Consider the following 20,818-nt stretch of genomic DNA (forward strand, 5'->3'; position numbering starts at 1 on the left):
TGTAACTTTTATTATCAACATATGTCTTTCACTTTTGTCCCATATTTGATATTTGTAAAAGAAAATACAATATGCTGTACTCTGTAGTAGCTCTATGGTAAAAAGACGTATCGGATGATATGAAATGTATTGAATCGGGATCGGCCATCAAAAAATTGCCGATGTGACAGGGCATACGATGCATGATAATGACAGTATCTGAATATGTATTAAATGTTAACCGTGTGATATAAGTAATATTGGACACTAATTTATCATCGGGAACATTTTGAATGGAAAGGTACTGTATTTTAGTCCGTAGGAGATTGTATATTGTCTCTTGGCGTATTGTGTACAACCGTATAGTCATGTATCTGTGTATTTATTTAATAATTGAAGTATTGTGCTTTCATTCGAGGCCAGAACAAACACAGCATAATGATCATGCACACAAGAATGCGTGACGTGTTTCACAACGAGACGTCTTGTTTTGAGACAGTTTGCCGTGTACCGGGGGCTTAAATGTTACAATAAAATAAAATGATGGCCCTCTTGTCTTAAAACGGCTAAATGTATGAAAGTTTGGGCAAGACTAAAGGCTATTCTCTTTAGAGAAGTCGAGAGGCATAGCCTTCATCGACTTCTCTTCGCAAGCATTCATATTTTGATTCTGGAAAACGTGTAAATGCTGGAGTCGGTTTGCATTACTGGACACGTTAAAAGGAAATGGATTAGTCAAAACAAAAACAACAAAACAAAAAAACAAAAAACAAAAAAAACCCAGCTAGATTTTAAAAAAAATGTTTTCAATCTGACCGAATTCCTTTGATTTTTTTTGTAATTTTTTTAAATAACACTAATTCAGTACCTGTGCTCTTCCACATATTCTAACAATTCAAGTTAGTCTCCCTTTTTTCTTGTTAGAGTAATAAATTCCTATTGATAATTTAGTATTTTAATCAGATTTTTGGTTTGCAGTTGATTATACACAATTTGTATTCGATGCCATATTACGTATGCCTAATGTTTACGTATATTCAATATTGTCCCGGTAGTATGACTTTTACAGATGGAAATAACAAGTACGTATTTAGATCTGCCACTGTCAGTCTTATTATGATGTACATCAAAACGTAGACATGACGTCGCACATCTTAGCCTGCCTTTCATAAACATTGCACTTCGATGAACATTTCGCCTAATGCTGCACTAAGTTTTGAAGCTAGGAGGCCACAGGATTAGGATGATAATCCACGTAAGTTCACAATCATATTCCAAGGTGTGACTTGCGAGATCTCGGCCATTTTTGACAAGGCACTTCTGGGATTGGCGTCAAAAAATTTTCCTTGTTAGAGGTTTGTATTTAGCTCGGATTATTTCCCGCGCTCTAGTCATTAGAGCTCGCAGTACGAACCAGCGCTTTGCGCTGGCTCGCTATTACTGACTTGATCTAGGGTGGCTGAAATAATTGCTTTCACTACTGTTCACATAATATATTCAATGGTTGTAGAAATAAATACTGATGAGCGACAGTGACAGTTTAGAGATAAAGGAGATGGGAGGGGCAAAACGAGAGGTGAGGGAGGAACCAAGTGAGGGACAGAGCTCAGAGAACCAGCCAATCAAACCGAGCGTAGCCAGCAGCAGTAGCATAGCCTCCAGTTACTTTAACAACAAAGTCTCCATTCCTGAGGATGAGCAGGTTATTTATTGTTTTACAATTATATTATTTCTAGACTTTAAACATGGGCAGATTTGGTCCAAATGGGTCTTTAGGGGATTTTTACCTTTTCAGTTTTACACTAACTTTGAAAACCAAGGGTCATTAGGACCATTTTAAATATTAGTTTTGGGGGTGGGGGGATTAAAGAGACGAAAAGGGTCAAAATTTACGTTTCATAACACTGCCATAAATATCACAAATCAACCACCGATAGTGAGCCAGAACTCTCGTATTTAAACCTCCTGTGAAATTTTTAACTCGGTGTATGTAATTTATAACTCGGGTGTATTTTCTGCCATATGGGAGTGGTACAGTCATACCTATTGCTTTGGTCTAGAGGTAGAGCGTTTGCCCCTCATACAGAAGCTCGGGGTTCAAATTCCAGTCCCGACAAACCTAAGTCATTAAGACAGGTAGTGACTGCAGTTACCGAGAGGGACGTTAAAACAAGATACAGTACAAATGAGAGAAAATATTGTGATAAGTATCGAAATAGAACAAAGTGGGATTTTCTTTTCGTATATTAAACAAATTGCATTTATTTGATTTGATTAAAATTGATACTAAATAAGCCAGATTTTAAAGAATTTTATAATTTGTCAAGTATTCATCGTTTATAGTCTTATAAATTAGTGCCATTCTATTGACCTGTACTTCTGTTTGAGAAATTAATGAACTTGTACAGCATTTCGTACATCTCGAATTACGATATGTTATAGCAGTTACCTACTGGGCAGTTTGTAGTCTCAGGCTTTCAAGCGGGCCCTTATTTTTCTACAACAGCCCTTGTTTTCCTTATTTGAGCTTTAGAATCCTAAAAAAGCCCTAATTTTTTGTTGAAATTCCTACACTTTCAAATTTTGAAAGTTTGAATAAATTTGACATAAAGTAAGTGTTGGAATTCATTAAATTTAGTCTTAGTATACTTTCAGAAAATGAATATGTTGATTAAATGTACATCTCAGAAGACATCTTGATGGTTATCAGCTATATTCAGCATTGATTGTGAGCCATGGGAGTCCTCCTGAATTATATCATGGTTTGTGCTGAATGCCGAATATGGCTGTTGATGACCACTGGTATGATCTTCTGAGTGGGTAATTAGTTTTTGTATTATTGCTCTTGCAAATGGTGAGTAAAACATCTTTTCTTTCCTATTGATTTGTAAATTTAACCCTTATTTTTGTCTAAAAAGTCCTTAAAAATCCTTTAAAAAGGCCCTTATCTTTTTTTTTTTTTTTTTTTTATAATTTTGCCCTAAAAATGGCCCTTATTATTTGCAAAATGTCATTTGAAAGCCTCTAGTCTCAAAAGTTGGGAAAACTTGATAGTATTTGACATTGGGAATGGTATTGTTTATTAGTACCAGTTATATAAGAGGGGGGAAAATCCCACTGTAACTGTAGGTTGTTTGAGAACAAATGCCCCATTTATTTATTTCGGTTCCCCCATATTTTCTGAAATCATACTGTATACTATTTGATTATGCACTGTGATCACATGTTGTACATGCAAGGGTATTAATGTATTATTTTGCATAATAATTTTATAATGAATGATTAAGAAAAGAGATTTTAATCTGGAACTGTAAAATCGGGAATTCAGTTTATGAAAAATTATCTTTATAAGTTGGCATCCATGTAATATAACTCAGTTGCTGGAGTAATATTTGGTCACACTTTAGTATTTCCACTGAATTTTAAATCCAGAGATTGTGTATGTGTATATTTGCTCTTAAATGTTAGCCCACCCTTTTAAAATCTTGACTTACATATATTGACCTTGAACATTGTAAGTTTTCTATCATTTTCAGCATCCAATTTTCAGCTTTAGAAAGTTATGGGCTTTCACTGGGCCTGGTTTTCTCATGAGTATTGCTTACCTGGATCCAGGGAATATAGAGTCGGATCTACGGTCTGGATCCTTAGCTCAATTCAAGGTAAATTACAGGGAATATGGAGTTAGATATATGGTCAGAAACTTGTCACATCCCTATAAACTTTTCATCTATTAACTTGTCATATAAGTGTGTACTTATCACATACCTGTAAACTTGTCACATACCTGTAAACTTGTCACATCCCTGTAAACTTGTCACATCCCTGTAAACTTGTCACATCCCTGTAAACTTGTCACATCCCTATGTATACAATGATGCACATTTAAAAAATGCTATTGGCTCTCTTTCAGTTGTTATGGGTGCTGATGTCTGCCACGTTTCTAGGTCTCCTCATGCAGAGGTTGTCTGCTCGCCTCGGGGTAGTGACTGGTATGCATCTTGCAGAAGTCTGCTACAGAAGCTATCCCAGAATTCCACGCTTTGTGCTGTGGATCATGGTAGAAATAGCCATCATTGGTAGGTTTAACTTCTTGTCTGTAACATACATTGCTTCTTTAATTTCCCTGTCCCATGTGCGAAGTCCAGATCAAGTTATTATACACACACACACACACACACACGCAATTATGGAGGAAGGGGGGGGGGGGCTATACTGGAATCGGGTTGTCTGTCCGTCCATCTGTATGCAATGGTTTCCTGGCTCTAAAGCGTTATCCTTTCCACCTACAGTCACCATATCATACATATGGACTCCCTTTGGGAGATGGGATAAGCGACAGGTATTGCTCACAGTACCTCTTGTTTAATTTGAGATGTAGAACTCTTTGATACAGTTTATCAAGTTGAAAGTTTGATTTAAAAAATTTCCTAGTACAGGTATATTATTAATAAATAAAACTGTAGTGATTTAGGCTACTTTAAACATGTTAAACCAACTCTTATTTGTGCAGACTTTATCTCGCAATGAATAGAATGGTGTATGCCAATTTTTGTGACCAAGGTAATGTTAAATAATGAATGGTTTGTGGTGACTAATTTTTGTGATCAAGGTAATGTTAGATAATAAATGGTTTGTGGCAACTAATTTTTGTGACCAAGGTAATGTTGAATAAATGCAAGAAATATTAAAGGACTGGTTCTCAGTGAAAAATATGATTATGAGACAACATTTAAGGTTCTCACTAACATTATGAAAATTTCTTTACATGAATAAAAGTTGGTTTACAGGATATGAATCGTGGATTTTGGCTTGGAGAACTCAATGATTAGAGCACCTGACTTATAAGTAATGCAGGTATCATGGGGTCAATTCCTGGTCCAGCCATGAATTTTCTCCTTGAAGTTTCCTTTATAAAATGTTTTACATTTGGTGCCAGTGAATGTCCTTGACTAATAAGTTGAAAGTCCTGCCGGTAGTAAAAGAATCTGGGTTGTGTATTTTTGAGGACAAAGACAAGTTAAGGAGGGGGGATGTAGTAGTTAGTGCTATATGGACTGTGGATATCAGCCTGGGTAGCTCAGTGGTTAGAGCACCTGACTAGCAATGCAGGGGTCCTAGGTTCGATTCCATATCCAGTCATAATTTTTTCCCCTTTCCTGTTAAACTACTGAAAATGTCTATGTATAATACATGTACGTGTATGCAGACAGCGATACAGCAAAGGATGTGTTTTTGACTGTAGAGAATGTAATCATTACTCAATTTTAAGAAATCTGTTTTGTAGGCTCTGACATGCAGGAGGTGATTGGAACAGCTATAGCCTTTTATCTGCTCTCAGATGGGAAGTAAGTATGTATTTTTCACCATTAGAATTCCCCTGTATGGAGGTGTGCTGATCACTATATAGTATTTTTTCCCCTTCAGAATTCCCCTGTATGGAGGTGTGCTGATCACTGTATAGTATTTTTTTCCCTTCAGAATTCCCCTGTATGGAGGTGTGCTGATCACTATATAGTATTTTTTCCCTTCAGAATTCCCCTGTATGGAGGTGTGCTGATCACTATATAGTATTTTTTCCCTTCAGAATTCCCCTGTATGGAGGTGTGCTGATCACTATATAGTATTTTTTTCCCGTCAGAATTCCCCTGTATGGAGGTGTGCTGATCACTATATTGTATTTTTTTCCCTTCAGAATTCCCCTGTCTGGAGATGTGCTGATCACTATATAGTATTTTTTTTCCCTTCAGAATTCCCCTGTATGGAGATGTGCTGATCACTATATAGTATTTTTTTCCCTTCAGAATTCCCCTGTATGGAGGTGTGCTGATCACTATATTGTATTTTTTTCCCTTCAGAATTCCCCTGTCTGGAGATGTGCTGATCACTATATAGTATTTTTTTCCCTTCAGAATTCCCCTGTATGGAGATGTGCTGATCACTATATAGTATTTTTTTCCCTTCAGAATTCCCCTGTATGGAGGTGTGCTGATCACTATATTGTATTTTTTTTCCCTTCAGAATTCCCCTGTATGGAGGTGTGCTGATCACTATTGCAGACACATTCACATTCCTCCTCCTTGATAAATACGGTCTTCGTAAACTGGAGGCATTCTTTGCATTCCTCATTTTAATTATGGCTGTCACCTTTGGTTATGAGGTAAGCAGAAAAGCGTAACTAAGAGAATCTAGCTAAATGAAAGAAACAGAAAAGTTTTCTTTGATAATTTTTAAAAATGTTTAAGCAGTTATTTTCATTCAAATTTTTAGGTCACCTGAGTGACTGATTGCATTTGGTCTGTGTCCATCGTCATCCATCGTGCATTGTGCGTTAACATTTGAACATTTTTAACTTCTTCTTGATAACTACCATTCCAATTCTTTTAAAATTGGGTATGAAACATCTTTTGGACAAGGCTGGCATGAATTTGAAATTTCAGGTCTCCTGTACCCCTGGGACCTGAGGACCAGGGCAAAAGCTGTGATAAAGTGACCAATTTTCAAAAATCTTCTTCTCTACAGAACATCAGATTTGTAAGAGAATTAAGTGCATCATGATGTAGAGCAGGAAGGCCTTTACCAAAAATGTAAATTTCATGATCCCCAGGGTAAAGGTTTTGACCCCAGGACAGGGCCAAAGTTGGTATTATAGTGTTTTTGTGTAAAACACTAAAAATAACATCTTTTAAGTGCTATTGATACTAAATTGAAACAAGGAAGTTAGCTCCTGAGCTTTTGAGCACAACTGCACAGGATGTTACAACTAACTAAGTATTTACTGGTTCAATACTGATCCCATTGGTGCAAACATATTACATATCTATTACTGAATCCTATCTAGGTGAAAAATTTGGTGTCCATTCAAATTTTGAAAGGGTTTTGCAGGGATTATATTTTATGGCGGAAGGATTCATTAATTTAATCAAAAACTTCTAAACCTGCATGATCTTACAGTTTCTGTTTCATCCAATGTATCATCTATTTTTATACTCCTATATGTATATTTCAGTCTTATAATTTATGATACAGGTAGTTAAGACTCTAAACTAGTTCTAATCAAATGTTGTAATTTATTAACTTGGTTGATATATTTTTCCAAACAGAACACCGATTTTTAAAAAAGTTTGAATTAATTTACTCGAAATTTTGTATAAATTTTCGCCAATAATTCCAAAATTTTATTTCAAACTCCCACTTTTTAAAATTCTATTTTAAATTTTAAGACCAGACTTTGAAAATTATGTAAAATTTTAGAAATTAACATCCCTTACCAAAATTGTGAAAGTCAATTCACATGTGAAGCTCATGTTTGAATCTCACGTTTGACTCTAACCTGAGATTTAGTGTTAGTTTTTTAAAATGCAAATTAGGTGAGATTCACATTAATATTTTGACAAATTCTCATGAGAAAAATCCAAACAAATTTTGAAGTTTATTTCCATGAGATGTCATGAGTTCTCATGTGAAAAATTCTCATGAGATTTGGTGTGAAAATTTAAATCTTTATCATTTATTCCATCAGAGGTTACATAATAAAATGTACATTCACATAAAACAATTTGTTATAAAATATAGTAAGTATGAATCACCATTCTAAACTGAAATATTAACCAGGTTCAAATATTGGTCTGAGAAGAAATTAACTTATTGTCTTTTTTCAGTCCTGTCGGGATCCGAGTTAGAATAGGTCCTCAGTAATCCTTGCTTGTCGTAGAAGGCGACTATATGGGGCGGTCCTATGGATGAGACCGCAAAAACTGAGGTCCCTTGTCATAGCAAGTGTGGCACAAGAAAGATCCTTTTTCATTTTTACCGTAACCATGATGATTATTGGACATTTGATACTTGTGATTACGTACAAGAATGTGGTGTTTATTTAAGATAATCAATATAAGCAGTGATAAATGTTTTCCAAATCCTTGGAAACTGGCTCATGTATTACCTTTGTTTAAAAAAGATTATCCATCCATAGCATCCAATTATAGACCAGTCTCTACTTTTAATAAGTTATAGCTTTATGTTTTTAGTATGTCATCGTTAGTCCAGACCAGCCCTCGTTACTGAAGGGCATGTTTGTACCGTACTGTGAGGGGTGCGGTCCAGATCAGATTCTACAGGCGGTCGCTATCATCGGTGCCATCATCATGCCACATAACATCTATCTACACTCGGCCCTTGTTAAGGTAAGCAATGCCTTAGAATGTGTAAACTTGACCCTTATTGAAAAATGCCTTAGAATGTGTAAACTTGACCCTTATTGAAAAATGCCTTATAATGTGTAAACTTGACCCTTATTGAAAAATGCCTTAGAATGTGTAAACTTGACCCTTATTGAAAAATGCCTTAGAATGTGTAAACTTGACCCTTATTGAAAAATGCCTTAGAATGTGTAAACTTGACCCTTATTGAAAAATGCCTTAGAATGTGTAAACTTGACCCTTATTGAAAAATGTCTTAGAATGTGTAAACTTGACCCTTATTGAAGAATGCTGTAAGATACAGTAACCATAAACCAGTTTTTATCCCTGACTACTTCTCTGTCAGAATAATCAGTGGACTGTTGTATTCCTGACTACTTCTCTGTCAGAATAATCAGTGGACTGTTGTATTCCTGACTACTTCTCTTTCAGAATAATCAGTGGTTAAATGTATGGCTGGAGTTACCCTACATATAGTATTACGTGTAGGTTAATGTAGCAATTGGTTCGCTACAATTGTTTTTCACTTGACAGTGCTGTAGCTTACTAGTCTTGCAAATTTTTCTCAAACTCAATTAAAAGTTGTTTTTCAACAATATTATAAAGTCGTATGGTTATGAGTTACATTGAACGACAGAATATAATTTTGTTTATGATTTGCAGATAGTTATAGATATTGAGCAATGACATGATTTTGTATTTTCAGTCTTGAGATGTGGATCGATCTATTGAGAAATTACATGATTCTGTATTTTCAGTCTCGAGATGTGGATCAATGTATTGAGAAATGACATGATTCTGTATTTTCAGTCTCGAGATGTGGATCAATGTATTGAGAAATGACATGATTCTGTATTTTCAGTCTCGAGATGTGGATCAATGTATTGAGAAATGACATGATTATGTATTTTCAGTCTCGAGATGTGGATCGATCTAAGAAAGATCATGTCCGGGAGGCCAACAAATACTTTTTTGTGGAGGCGTCCATTGCTCTGTTTGTGTCCTTCATTATCAATGTGTTTGTAACGGCGGTGTTTGCTGAGGGATTCTACGGCAGAAACGTCACTGATGTGGTGGGCCTCTTACTTCAGTAACTTTATTACATGGGCGGTCACGCTTTATAGTAACTTTATTACACATAGTGTCGATTATTGTTGAATAATGTGGGTGTCATTGTGTTTTAGTAAGTTTAATGCATCAATATTTCCCTTTATGCATATTTTATAAAAGTGATCGACTGTATAGTTTTGCTGAGATAATTTACAGTGTCATTGTTATATATATTAATTACACAGGCATAGGATGCTAGCTACTATTTGGGGGGGGGGGGGGGGGGGACAAATCAATCATTTTTCAGTGACTGAATTGAAGTTCTTGTATGCTTTCAGTATGACACCTGTGTAAAGAGCGGTAGTCCCCACGCTTCCATTTTCAATGTAAGTATAATAAAATTATTTGTTTTCTTGCAGTGTTGTAGAAATTTCCATGGCAATATTGTGTGTTTATTTTCTAATGGAAAATGCTGAGTGTGAAAAAAATTTCAGCAGTACTTGGGCTCACATCTTCACAAGTCGAGGGTTATTGATTCGTTACCTCGCATTAACCCTTGACATCAGTTGCTATATAAAAGTTGGGTTCATTAGACCATTACGCAATCCACTATAAATAAAACATCCAATGAAATCACTGCATCTTGTTATGGTGTACATGGATACAAATAACGCAATCTGATACTAGCTGCTATATTGATAAACATGCGAAATTGTAATATTTACACTACTAATTACGTTTATTGACAGTACTGTAGATCAAGTTTGGAAACCTTTTTGCTTAAGACAATATATTGCTTAAACGATTGAAATAGCCATAACTGTAGGTATCAATACACATGTTTTCATTTGAATCTCAGATTCTCTCACTCTGCGTTGTTATAAATAGAACCGCATTCTCGTTGGTTTCAACTCTTTTGTGGAAACAATCAGAACGAGCCCAACTTTTTAATAGTCACTGATGTCAAGGGTTAGTGCGAGGTAACCAATGTTGTGAAGATGTGGGGCTCAATGCTGAGGCATTTCTCTGACAACAAGCATATCTTACATGATTGTGTATAATTCTTTCCCAGAATACCCGGTAATCGTTTTAAAGTCACATGACTTACTGGACAACTACAGTATATTTTGATTGGTCTAATGTATAGTAACTGTTTGTAGAGAGTTGGTATCTTTCCAGCTGGTAAGAATTTTGATAAAACATTGATTCTTTTTTTTATGGATATTCTTAAATTGTAGTTAATTTGATCATTAAAGAAAAACTTGGAAAGTTTCCAGAATCTTTATGTTGGTTTCTTCTTTTATACAATAAAGCACCAGACACATTCCCTCCTCAAAGATCTGCAAAATATGCACGAGTCAGCACTTTTCCCTTGATTGACAGCTTAATGTTTTTAATTAGCATTTGAATAAATTGAATTATAATGATGTGATTGCTAACAGCATTCAATTTAGTACTCTTGATATAATTAATGTATAAAAATTAAAATTCAATGTATCAACTTTAAGATGCTTTCCTTAATTATCATAGTACTAATTGTAACTAATAGTTGTAACATTATCTCCAGTATATATAATTAATCTTGGACATTTTTACAAAACAAACTGGACCAATCATATTGAGCTTATTGCGCATTGTTACAAAGCTTACTGGCAGATCTAGGTCGAGGGAGCCACACCCCCCCCCCCCCCCCCCCCCACCCCCCCCCTCTCGGTACATGTACCTGACAGTAGTGTCAGCAGTCTGTTACATGCCTGCTTCTCTGACAGTATTATGCTGTAAGGACCCAAGCTTTAATTTCACTCCTGACAGAGGCCATTTTGATTACAGTTTGTCTGTTGTACATGTATGTCAATGTTAACAGTTTGTTGTTTTCCTTAACACTAGGCCAATTTGAACTAACTTTGGCACCAAGCATCCTTTGGTAGATATTTCTTCAATGAAAGATGCTGCCTGCCTCCTTAGTTTTAGATATTGAAATTATTATACAAGTACTGTATTCATTATATTGAGCACCCCGGGGGCTTAAAAACTTGGGGGGGGGGGGGGGGGGGGGGGGCAGTTATTTGTACTTCGTGTTGAAATATTTCCAGTGAAAATTTAACTTATAATAAGGAAATTTTTCAATAAATATCAAATTCTAAATGAGTTATTGTTACACTTTCTTTACAATAATATTATCCACTCAGTTATTGTTACACTTTCTTTACAATAATATTATCCACTCAGTTATTGTTACACTTTCTTTACAATAATATTATCCACTCAGATCTTCATTGATTTATTGTTTCAAATCATCAAAATGACATCATGGTAAATACACAAAGATATATAGTAATGGTATAAGGTAAGTCATACTTATCTAAATGGGGGGGGGGGGGGGGGGGGGGGGGGGGGGGCTCTTAATCTTTGGGAGTTGAAAGAAGAACCTGAAAGGGGGGAGCTCAACAGGATGAATACGGTATACATATATTTAGTTGAATTATGCTATAGAGGAAGGTAAGGTATATATTATATAATGTACATGCAATATCCCTTTATGATGATATGAATTTGTGTTGCTCAGGTGAGCTTTGTGGCCCATGATTTTGGCAAAGTGCTAGTATTTTCCTTATGTTGATACATTAATACAGTGAATGTTTTTATCACGTTTATGTTATTAAATTGTTTGAATTCAGTGTTCTTTGTAAAAAGAGACCAATCATTTTAGAGTGTCCTTTGATAAACAAATCATGCAACAGAATGATATTATTTGGTAAGAAAATTAATGGTCTCAACCGGCAGTGTCGTTGCTAGCCTAAATGAATTTCAAAAATATTTAGAATATTTATTTTTTAAAAAATGAATTGTTTTTTTTCTTCTAATTTCAGGCAACAAAACTTGAAGTTGATATTTTTAGAGGGGTACGTAATATATATTGGCTACATTTGTATGTGTAGAAAACTCATTGTGTTAAATGTTGCTTAGGAAAAATCATATCCAGACAGTGTTGAACCAGTCGTTGTAACTACTCCGAGGAAACTGTACATTGAAAGGAACATATGACAGAAGCCCATTCATGTGTTATAGGAATTATTTAGTGAAGTAATTAGAGAAGATTATTTCATTTTTATATCATTCAGGTATAAAATATCATAGAAATGTCATGATTATGAATTTAAAGTAAATTCCAATTGAAACCTAGCTGACATAATCTATAACACTATTGCAGTGAAAACAGTTAAAGAATATGTAACTTTATGGAAAACATGACATTGATGATATTACCTAAGGATAACCCATTAAAGCTTATTTCCAATGGGGAACTTATATTTATATAATAGATATGACCAACAGACAAAAAAGAATAACAAGAGTACCGCAAATGGTACATAATACGCCCGTGAAATGCTTACATAGGGTGTTTTTCTTGTGCTATAATTTGTATACCTTTGCTTCAGGTAGTATCAGCCATCATGAGGCTGTGACAAACTTTCTTACGAACAAAGGGTCTTAGCTTAAAAATCGAAATTTCCTCAAAATGGACCAAGTTCAACAACCTGTAATTTTTTCAAAAATGGAAGGAAATCAAAATCCTTCCCCAGACGCACATCTTCAATACCCAAACAAACACTCCACAAAATAAGATGGTCCTCACTTGAAAACTGTGGGAGGAGTTGGGCAGACAAATTATGTACCCTCCATAGAATATTAATTTCCAAATAGACTAAGTTCAACAACCTGTAATTTTCTCAAAAATTGTAGAAAATCAAAATCCATCTCACATGCACATCTTCAATACCCATACAAACACTCCACAAAATAAGAAGGCCCTCACTTGAAAACTGTTGGAGGAGTAGGGTAGACAAATTATGTACCCTCCATAGAATATTAATTTCCAAATAGACTAAGTTCAACAACCTGTAATTTTCTCAAAAATTGTAGAAAATCAAAATCTACCCCATATGCACATCTTCAATACCCATACAAACACTCCACAAAATAAGAAGGCTCTCACTTGGAAACTGTGGGAGGAGTAGGGCGGTACCCTCCATATAATAATTATTTCCAAATAAAGGGGCAAAACTCCTGGAAAAAAGGTCGAAATGGATCAAAATTGCAGTATGATCTAGAGTGACCCACAAAGAAGCTACACGGCAAGTTTCAGCATGATATGTGAAAGGGAAATGAAATTATAAAGAGAAAACCCCGAACGAACGGACGTACAGTGTGCAGACATCGCTGTACCATAATACGTCCCGTCTAAAGACGGGCATATAAAAATTACATGACTATTAAACAATTGGAATTTTGTCAGGTTTTGATTAAGTCGATTCCAATAATGAACCAGGACACGTGATCACTCACACAATGTCATTGGTCAATACGTCAGTTTCGAGATAAGAGCTCTCCTGTGTAGGAGGTACATTTAATAGAGCTTTGAGTGCCAAAGTGGGACAGAGTGAACCTACAGTCAGTGAGGAAGACGATAAAATGTATTAAAAACGTCTTCTCTTTAAATATGTAAATGTAGGAAATACAAAATACTATTGAAAGAAATGTTTTACTAATTAAAAGTAGAAACATAAAAACAATGTCATATTTGAAAGTAATATCCTGGACATGATACCTACGACCAACGAAATTTCGTGATATAATAAGAATTCCATGTATTTAATTACATGTATAACACATTGTAATGTTCAGTTCGAGTATTTTTATCTGATGCGTGTCACATTGTGATGTCCAGTTTATTTATGACCATCTTTAGACGTCCCTTATTATGGTACCTCAATACCCCTTGCTTGTTGTAAGAGGTGACTAAATGCGGTGGTCCTTCAGATGAGACTGCAAATACCGAAGTCCCGTGTCACAGCAAGTGTGGCATGATAAAGATCCCTCCCTGCTCAAAGGCCATAAGCGCCGAGCATAGGCCTGAATTTTGCAGCGCTTCACCAGCAGTTGTGACATCTCCATATGAGTGAAATATTCTCGAGAGGGACGTTAAACAATATTCATTCATTATATCTGAAGTCGGATATCAAGTCATCTATCCATTTTGGGTCTTCTGGACCTCATTTCTCTGTCACATATCAAGCTGAAACTTCACTGTGGATCACGCTATATCTCGTTATGATTTTGATCCATTTCAACCTCACTTGTAAATAGGATTTCTGTCACTTTATTTGAAATTCAGTGGTGTTAAGAGGTCCATAATTTGTTTGTCGAACTCCTCCCACAGTTTTTAAGTGAGGACCTTCTTATTTTGCAGGGTATTTTTATGGGTATTGAAGAGGTGCATGTGGCCAAAATTTTGATTTTCCTCAATTTTTTTTTTTTTTGTTGAGAAAGTTAAAGGTTGTTGATCTTAGTCAATATTGGGAAAATATTTATTTAAAATACAGAACTCTTTGTTTATCTATTTACCTCCTGCCACAGTTTTTAAGCTAGGACTTTTAATTTATTTGTATCATTTCAAAAGAAAGTATGTTGCATCTTGATGATGGCTCAGGGTTTGAAATTAACAGTCGCCCACTCGCCATTTGCAACTAAATTTGCAAGTGGGCGAAATAAAATTATGGTTCAAGTTGCCCACATGGCGATTGGAACATTTACGAAATAAATATAATTGCTTTTCAATTTTGTCAGAATTAATCATTTCGGGGTTTTTTTCTTTAGAAAAAGTTTGTGATATGCAAAGTGCTTCATAATTATCTTTTAGAGTCACTTCTCTGCAAAGCATCGATCTAAGTGATTTTGAATTACCGACAATATGGCGATTTATAAATGGGGTCAGTGAACCCAAGAAACAAAAAATACAGTCTGACAGAAATGAGTATCAAGGTGATTACGATAAGACAACAGAAGTTGTTGGAATCATGGAAGACTAACCGATTGTGGTTAGAAAATGTGGAAGCGGATGTGAATTATTTGTAATGAGAGTTAATACTTGATACCTCTTCTTCACGAAAAAGGCTGGGAAACATGCTCATTGCATGCATGGGGCATAGGGTGTAATATCGTGGTCGGTTGGTCTTCCATGATTTCAAACTTCCGTTATCTTTTCTAGTCATTGGGCGGCTAAATTTTGATATGTGCCCCTACAATTGCAAGTTTCAGTAGCCCACATGGCGACCAAAGTTAGTTAGTTTCAAACCCTGTGGCTGGTACTATACTTTCAGTAAGTTTTTACAACTCATGGCTTAAAAAAACACCCAGGCTACATGACCTTGTGACTGGCATGTTACGATAGCTACTAGTACTCTTGTAGGTACAGTAATACCATCTCTACAAATTGAATCATTGTTCTGCATAGTATGGGGATAGAATTCAAAAAGAGAGAAATCTCCTATACTCTCCAGCAATCCAAATAATGAGTATTAAACTTCTTTTCATTATAAAAGGAAGAGAATTTATGATAATATTATTTATTTTATATTTTCCTCAGTTGTGTGATATGTAATTTCAGGGTGTGTTTTTGGGATGTCAGTTTTGAGATTTATAATTTCAGGGTGTGTTTTTGGGATGTCAGTTTGGATTAGCAGCAATGTATGTTTGGGCTGTTGGTATTTTGGCTGCAGGTCAAAGTTCAACAATGACTGGGACTTACACAGGACAGTTTGTCATGGAGGTATTTTATAGAATTTATATACTCTAGCCAATCAACACTGAGAATTTATATACTCTAGCCAATCAACACTAAGAATTTATATGCTCTAGTCAGGCAATTTGTATACTCTAGCCAATCAACACTTAGAATTTATATACTCTAGCCAATCAACACTGAGAATTTATATACTCTAGCCAATCAACACTAAGAGTTTATATACCCTAGCCAATTTTTATACTTTATCCAATTAACACTTAGAATTCATATTAATATACTCTAGCCAATCAACACTGAGAATTTATATTATACTATAGCCAATCAACACTAAGAATTTATATTCTCTAGCCAATCAACACTTAGAATTTATATTATACTCTATCCAATCAACACTGAGAATTTATATACTCTTAGTCTGTAGCCAATCAACACAAAGAATTTATATACTCTAGCAAATCAATACTGAGAATTTATTAGATAAGTCATCCAGGTCCAATCAAGGGTGTAAGGGGATTCCCCCTTGGTTGTATTCCATACAATGAGACTGAAGAACAAAACCTGGTAAATCTCCACTTACCATTTTTTGGACTGGGATAATAAATTTATTTCCTATGTAACCAATTGAAACCAGTTGCATTTTATATCATTTGGTTGTGGAGAAGAAGTGGAACAGAATAGCAAGGTCATGATTAGCTATAGATTATAGCCCCTGGGGGTAGGATCAGGCCACAATAGGGGATCAGCAAGGCCATGATTGGTCAAATATGTAAGAACCCTCAGATAGTGCTGACCCAAGTTTTTAGCTTACCAGCACTAGAGACTCGTGTGAGCTTTTCTGATAAAAACTCTGATATACGGTAGTGCAGATTCTGAAATCAATATCAAATCATGGCCCTCAGGGTAGAGTGGGGGATCAAAGTTTTATAAGTAAATATATAGGGGGAAATGTTGAAAAATCTTCTCAAAAACAACAGGGCTATGATTAGTGATATTATTATGCAAGCAACTATATTGAGCTATCATATAGAATTTAGTGTAATGAGCTACCTTAAAGTATTTTGTGTGTGGATTCCTAATGGTAATGCCTTACATATTTCTTTCTTCATGACTTTGCATCATGATTATGCCAGGACACTTTGGGGCTAGGTTGGGCCACAAGATGGGGTCAAAGTTTGCATGGAAGAGGGCTAGAATAGGCAGTGCCTGCTGCCCAATTCTATTCATTTTTGAATTAAATATTGTTTAAATTAAATGGGAGTAATCTTTTAAAAATGACAATGGTGATGTGGATCATGGGCCTCTTCTTTATTTATTTTGAGAGAAGTGTATCAAAAGTACCAACTAGCACTAGTTGATTTCAATCATTAACAGACGTTTAACGTTAAAGAGATTAATTCTAAAAGTACTAATATAACATACCACTTGTCGATTTAAATCATAATTTAACAGATGTTTAATGTTGAGATTGATTCTTCATGATTTCATCTATGCAGGGATTTCTGAATCTCAAATGGAAGCGTTGGATGCGAGTTTTGCTTACTCGAAGTATCGCCATTTTACCCACAATCCTCGTGGCCACTTTCTCAGGGATCCAGGATTTAACGGTTATGAATGACATGCTGAATGTGTTGATGAGTCTACAGCTACCATTTGCTCTAATTCCGATTCTGACGTTTACAAGTTCAGAACAGATTATGGGTGATTTCAAGAATGGAAGGTATTTTCAGTGACCAAATGACATAAAATATGAAATAAAGCAGCCACTTCAAGACTTATCAATCAAGCCATATCATTCTACAAATTTGTCAACTGTTTGAGAATAATTTTACGGCATAAAAATTCTTCCTATTAGTATACTTTTTTATACAATGGGGAGGGGAAAGTGAGATTAATTAGCAAACATCCTTGCTTGCCACAGAAATTTTTCAATTAGCTTTCTTTTGCTCTAGATTTTGTATTTTGGTCTATTTTCCACTATCTTGTATTTTGCTTTCATACTGTAAGGTTTTGCATTTTGTATAAGGTAAGGTTTTATATTTTACACTGTAGGTTCATGACCATCTTCACTGGTTTATTAGCGGTGCTGGTGATTGGGATAAACCTGTTTTTTATATCGGTCTATGTCCGCAGCCTTCCCGACCACTGGGCGTTGTACTTATTGGTGTCGGTGCTAGTCCTGGCGTACATTCTTATCGTTTTGTATTTGGTGAGTATTCACTGTTACGTTCTCTGCAGAACAGGTATTTTCTGGGGTTGGAAATTTTCACAATTTTATCCCTGTTTGGCAGCTAATTATATTCCATGTTTCCAATGTCTGCATTTGCATTATACCTACATATATATCTGTATACATTTTTTTTCTTTCAATAATTGTAATTTTCACTGGTGCAAGAAAATTAATGACTGCAGAAAATCTCTTTATATGGTATACACTGTGATGAAGCATATGTTCAAATTGCAAAGTTTTAAATGTGGTGTTCGTTTTATTAATTTTTCTATTTGAGAATTTTCTGTTTATACAGAGATATAACCTTCTGTATCAGTACGAGTGGTGCTCAGGGCCCCAGCAGTGAGGGTTCTTTATCGTGTTGTGACATGAGGCCGCAGTTTGAAGGTCATCTCTGAAAGACATGTGACTTTCACTTCTAATATCATGTCGTGACATGAGACTGCAGTTTGAAGGTCATCTCTGAAAGACATGTGACTTTCACTTCTAATATCATGTCGTGACATGAGACTGCAGTTTGAAGGTCATCTCTGAAAGACCTGTGACTTTCACTTCTAATATCATGTCGTGACATGAGACTGCAGTTTGAAGGTCATCTCTGAAAGACCTGTGACTTTCACTTCTAATATCATGTCGTGACATGAGACTGCAGTTTGAAGGTCATCTCTGAAAGACCTGTGACTTTCACTTCTAATATCATGTCGTGACATGAGACTGCAGTTTGAAGGTCATCTCTGAAAGACATGTGACTTTCACTTCTAATTCTGGAGAAGTGCACGGTCACTGTCTATATTGCTGAATGTCTTCTGTCTGACATGGTGTCAGGATTTTTTGAAATGTGAAAATATTAGAGATGCTTGATGTATTAATTGATGGAACACCTGTATAATGATTAATGAGGGAAGCCATGCTGACTATGCTGTATGACTAGTACTAAGACATCAGTACTAAGACATCAGTACCGGTCACGGTAGCTCAGTGGTAGAGTACTCGCTTAGTAACCGGGAGGTTGTGAGTTCACTCTAAACAGATTCTAGAGAGTTCACACAGTTCTTCTGTAGTTACACTCTTAACAGACTCTAAAGAGAGATAAATGACATGGTCATGTGAAGATAAATAAAATATTTATTCTTGTTGTAGATTTGGTTTTGCTTAGTTACCAATGGAATCCATTTCTTTGAAAGAATTCCTGTAAGTATGAAATGTCAAGTATCATTGATAAGTCAGTTTTTCTGGTTACTGTGTAAAGTATTTTGTCAGTATTGTAGTGTGTAAGGCCATGCCAATTTGTAATCTAGTTTGTCGGATTCGCTGCTTCTATTGTTAATAAATCCAAATTATAATATTTACAAAAAACAATATCCGCCCACGTGTTCAAAAATAATTGTAAAATATTTTCGACTTTTTACAACAAGTGCACAAATGACCTTGATGTATGTGCTGACAAAGGACAGAAGCGCAGGCTCTCGAGAAATTTCCTAACAGTATAATATGGTGTTTTAAGTACGATACTTCATAACACTGGATTGGAAGTTGTTCCTTATGCTGCAGTCGAACTGGAAGCCGATGAAACTTTTGAAGTGCTATTCGATGCCACTACTTAGAGAACATTGACAGCGTACGATTGATTGATTAATTATATATTGTCTAAAGTATCTCTTGAGAATATTTCACTCACATGAAGACGTTACCATTGCCGGTGAAGGGCTGCAAAATTTAGGCCTATGCTCAGCACTTTTGGCAGGGAGGGATCTTTATCGTGCCACACCTGCTGTGACACAGATCTCAGTTTTTGCAGTCCTATCTGAAGGACCGCCTCATTTATTCGCCTCTTACAACAAGCAAGGGGTACTGATCGAGGACTATTTTAAACCGACATTTAACGATAAATTCACAAAAGGTTTGGTGTTGTCCTATCAAAATTCAAGAAAATGCTCAAAGCGATGCAATGGAGATTTCAAAACTGGACGTGTCCCTAGCAATATGCATATCTCTGAATCTAAAGTTTGTAGAAATGAAACTTAAATAAAATTCTTCAAAAAGACCTTATCAGTTAATGTTGCAAAGTACATGTATTACATATACATGTATGTAGGTATAAAGAAAATAAGTTTTTGAAACCTGAAATACTTCTTATTTATTGTAAACTATATCAATAAATTTGAAAAATATTAAGTTTAATATGTGGTAAACAAATGATATCTGATGATTTTTTATCTTTATTTTTAGGCGTTCACTTTTTAAAATCACACTTAATTCAATTAAAAATATTTTCTTGTATTCGCTTGCCTCATAATTTTTATTTCCATTTGCCCTCTCGCCTCACTGTTTTTGTTTAAAAATCCGAACAACTATTTTACAAATTGGTGTGACCTAACTATAATTATCAAAATTAATGATCCACATGATGTATAATTACTCAGATACTATTAGATATTTAACAATTTAACAATTAGTGTAGACAATTACTGTAGAATCATTCACATTCATGGGGTGGGGATGGGGGTTTGCAAGGATTTTCAATATTTTACAGTTTTGTTTGAATGTAATTTTGCACTTCTTTCATTGAAACGTGTTTTTAAAATTGTGTATAACATTGAGGTGTTAACTTCACGGATATCCATGGAAACCTGATTAACTGTGTTTGATTCCACAGTATTGTATTGTACATATACCATGATAGGTTAATCAACTCAGAACTATATTTCCAAGCTCTTCGTAATCAAGCAGAACTATATTTCCAAGCTCTTCGTAAACTCAGAACTATATTTCCAAGCT

At 35.3% G+C, this 20,818-nt stretch overlaps 1 protein-coding gene across 3 annotated transcripts in view; it reads left to right on the top strand.

Annotated features, from left to right (window-relative positions):
* The window catches only part of LOC125665696 (natural resistance-associated macrophage protein 2-like), a 29,145-nt gene continuing 8,327 nt past the window's right edge, over positions 1-20,818 (top strand). For 2 of the 3 annotated variants that reach the window (XM_048898477.2, XM_056152406.1), the window contains exons 1-14: positions 1-280; positions 1,490-1,681; positions 3,516-3,641; positions 3,893-4,058; positions 5,267-5,327; positions 6,001-6,139; positions 8,007-8,162; positions 9,092-9,250; positions 9,566-9,613; positions 12,098-12,130; positions 15,718-15,837; positions 17,307-17,530; positions 17,863-18,019; positions 19,181-19,231. In XM_048898477.2, coding sequence (XP_048754434.1) covers positions 1,502-1,681; positions 3,516-3,641; positions 3,893-4,058; positions 5,267-5,327; positions 6,001-6,139; positions 8,007-8,162; positions 9,092-9,250; positions 9,566-9,613; positions 12,098-12,130; positions 15,718-15,837; positions 17,307-17,530; positions 17,863-18,019; positions 19,181-19,231 — 1,620 coding nt within the window. In that variant the 5' untranslated portion in view covers positions 1-280; positions 1,490-1,501. The remainder of the gene's footprint in view (positions 281-1,489; positions 1,682-3,515; positions 3,642-3,892; positions 4,059-5,266; positions 5,328-6,000; positions 6,140-8,006; positions 8,163-9,091; positions 9,251-9,565; positions 9,614-12,097; positions 12,131-15,717; positions 15,838-17,306; positions 17,531-17,862; positions 18,020-19,180; positions 19,232-20,818) is intronic. The other variant, XM_048898467.2, reaches the window with a different exon arrangement.

The sequence above is a fragment of the Ostrea edulis genome, chromosome 10 (assembly GCF_947568905.1).
Source record: "Ostrea edulis chromosome 10, xbOstEdul1.1, whole genome shotgun sequence".
In the NCBI taxonomy this organism is placed as follows: Eukaryota; Metazoa; Mollusca; class Bivalvia; order Ostreida; family Ostreidae; genus Ostrea; species Ostrea edulis.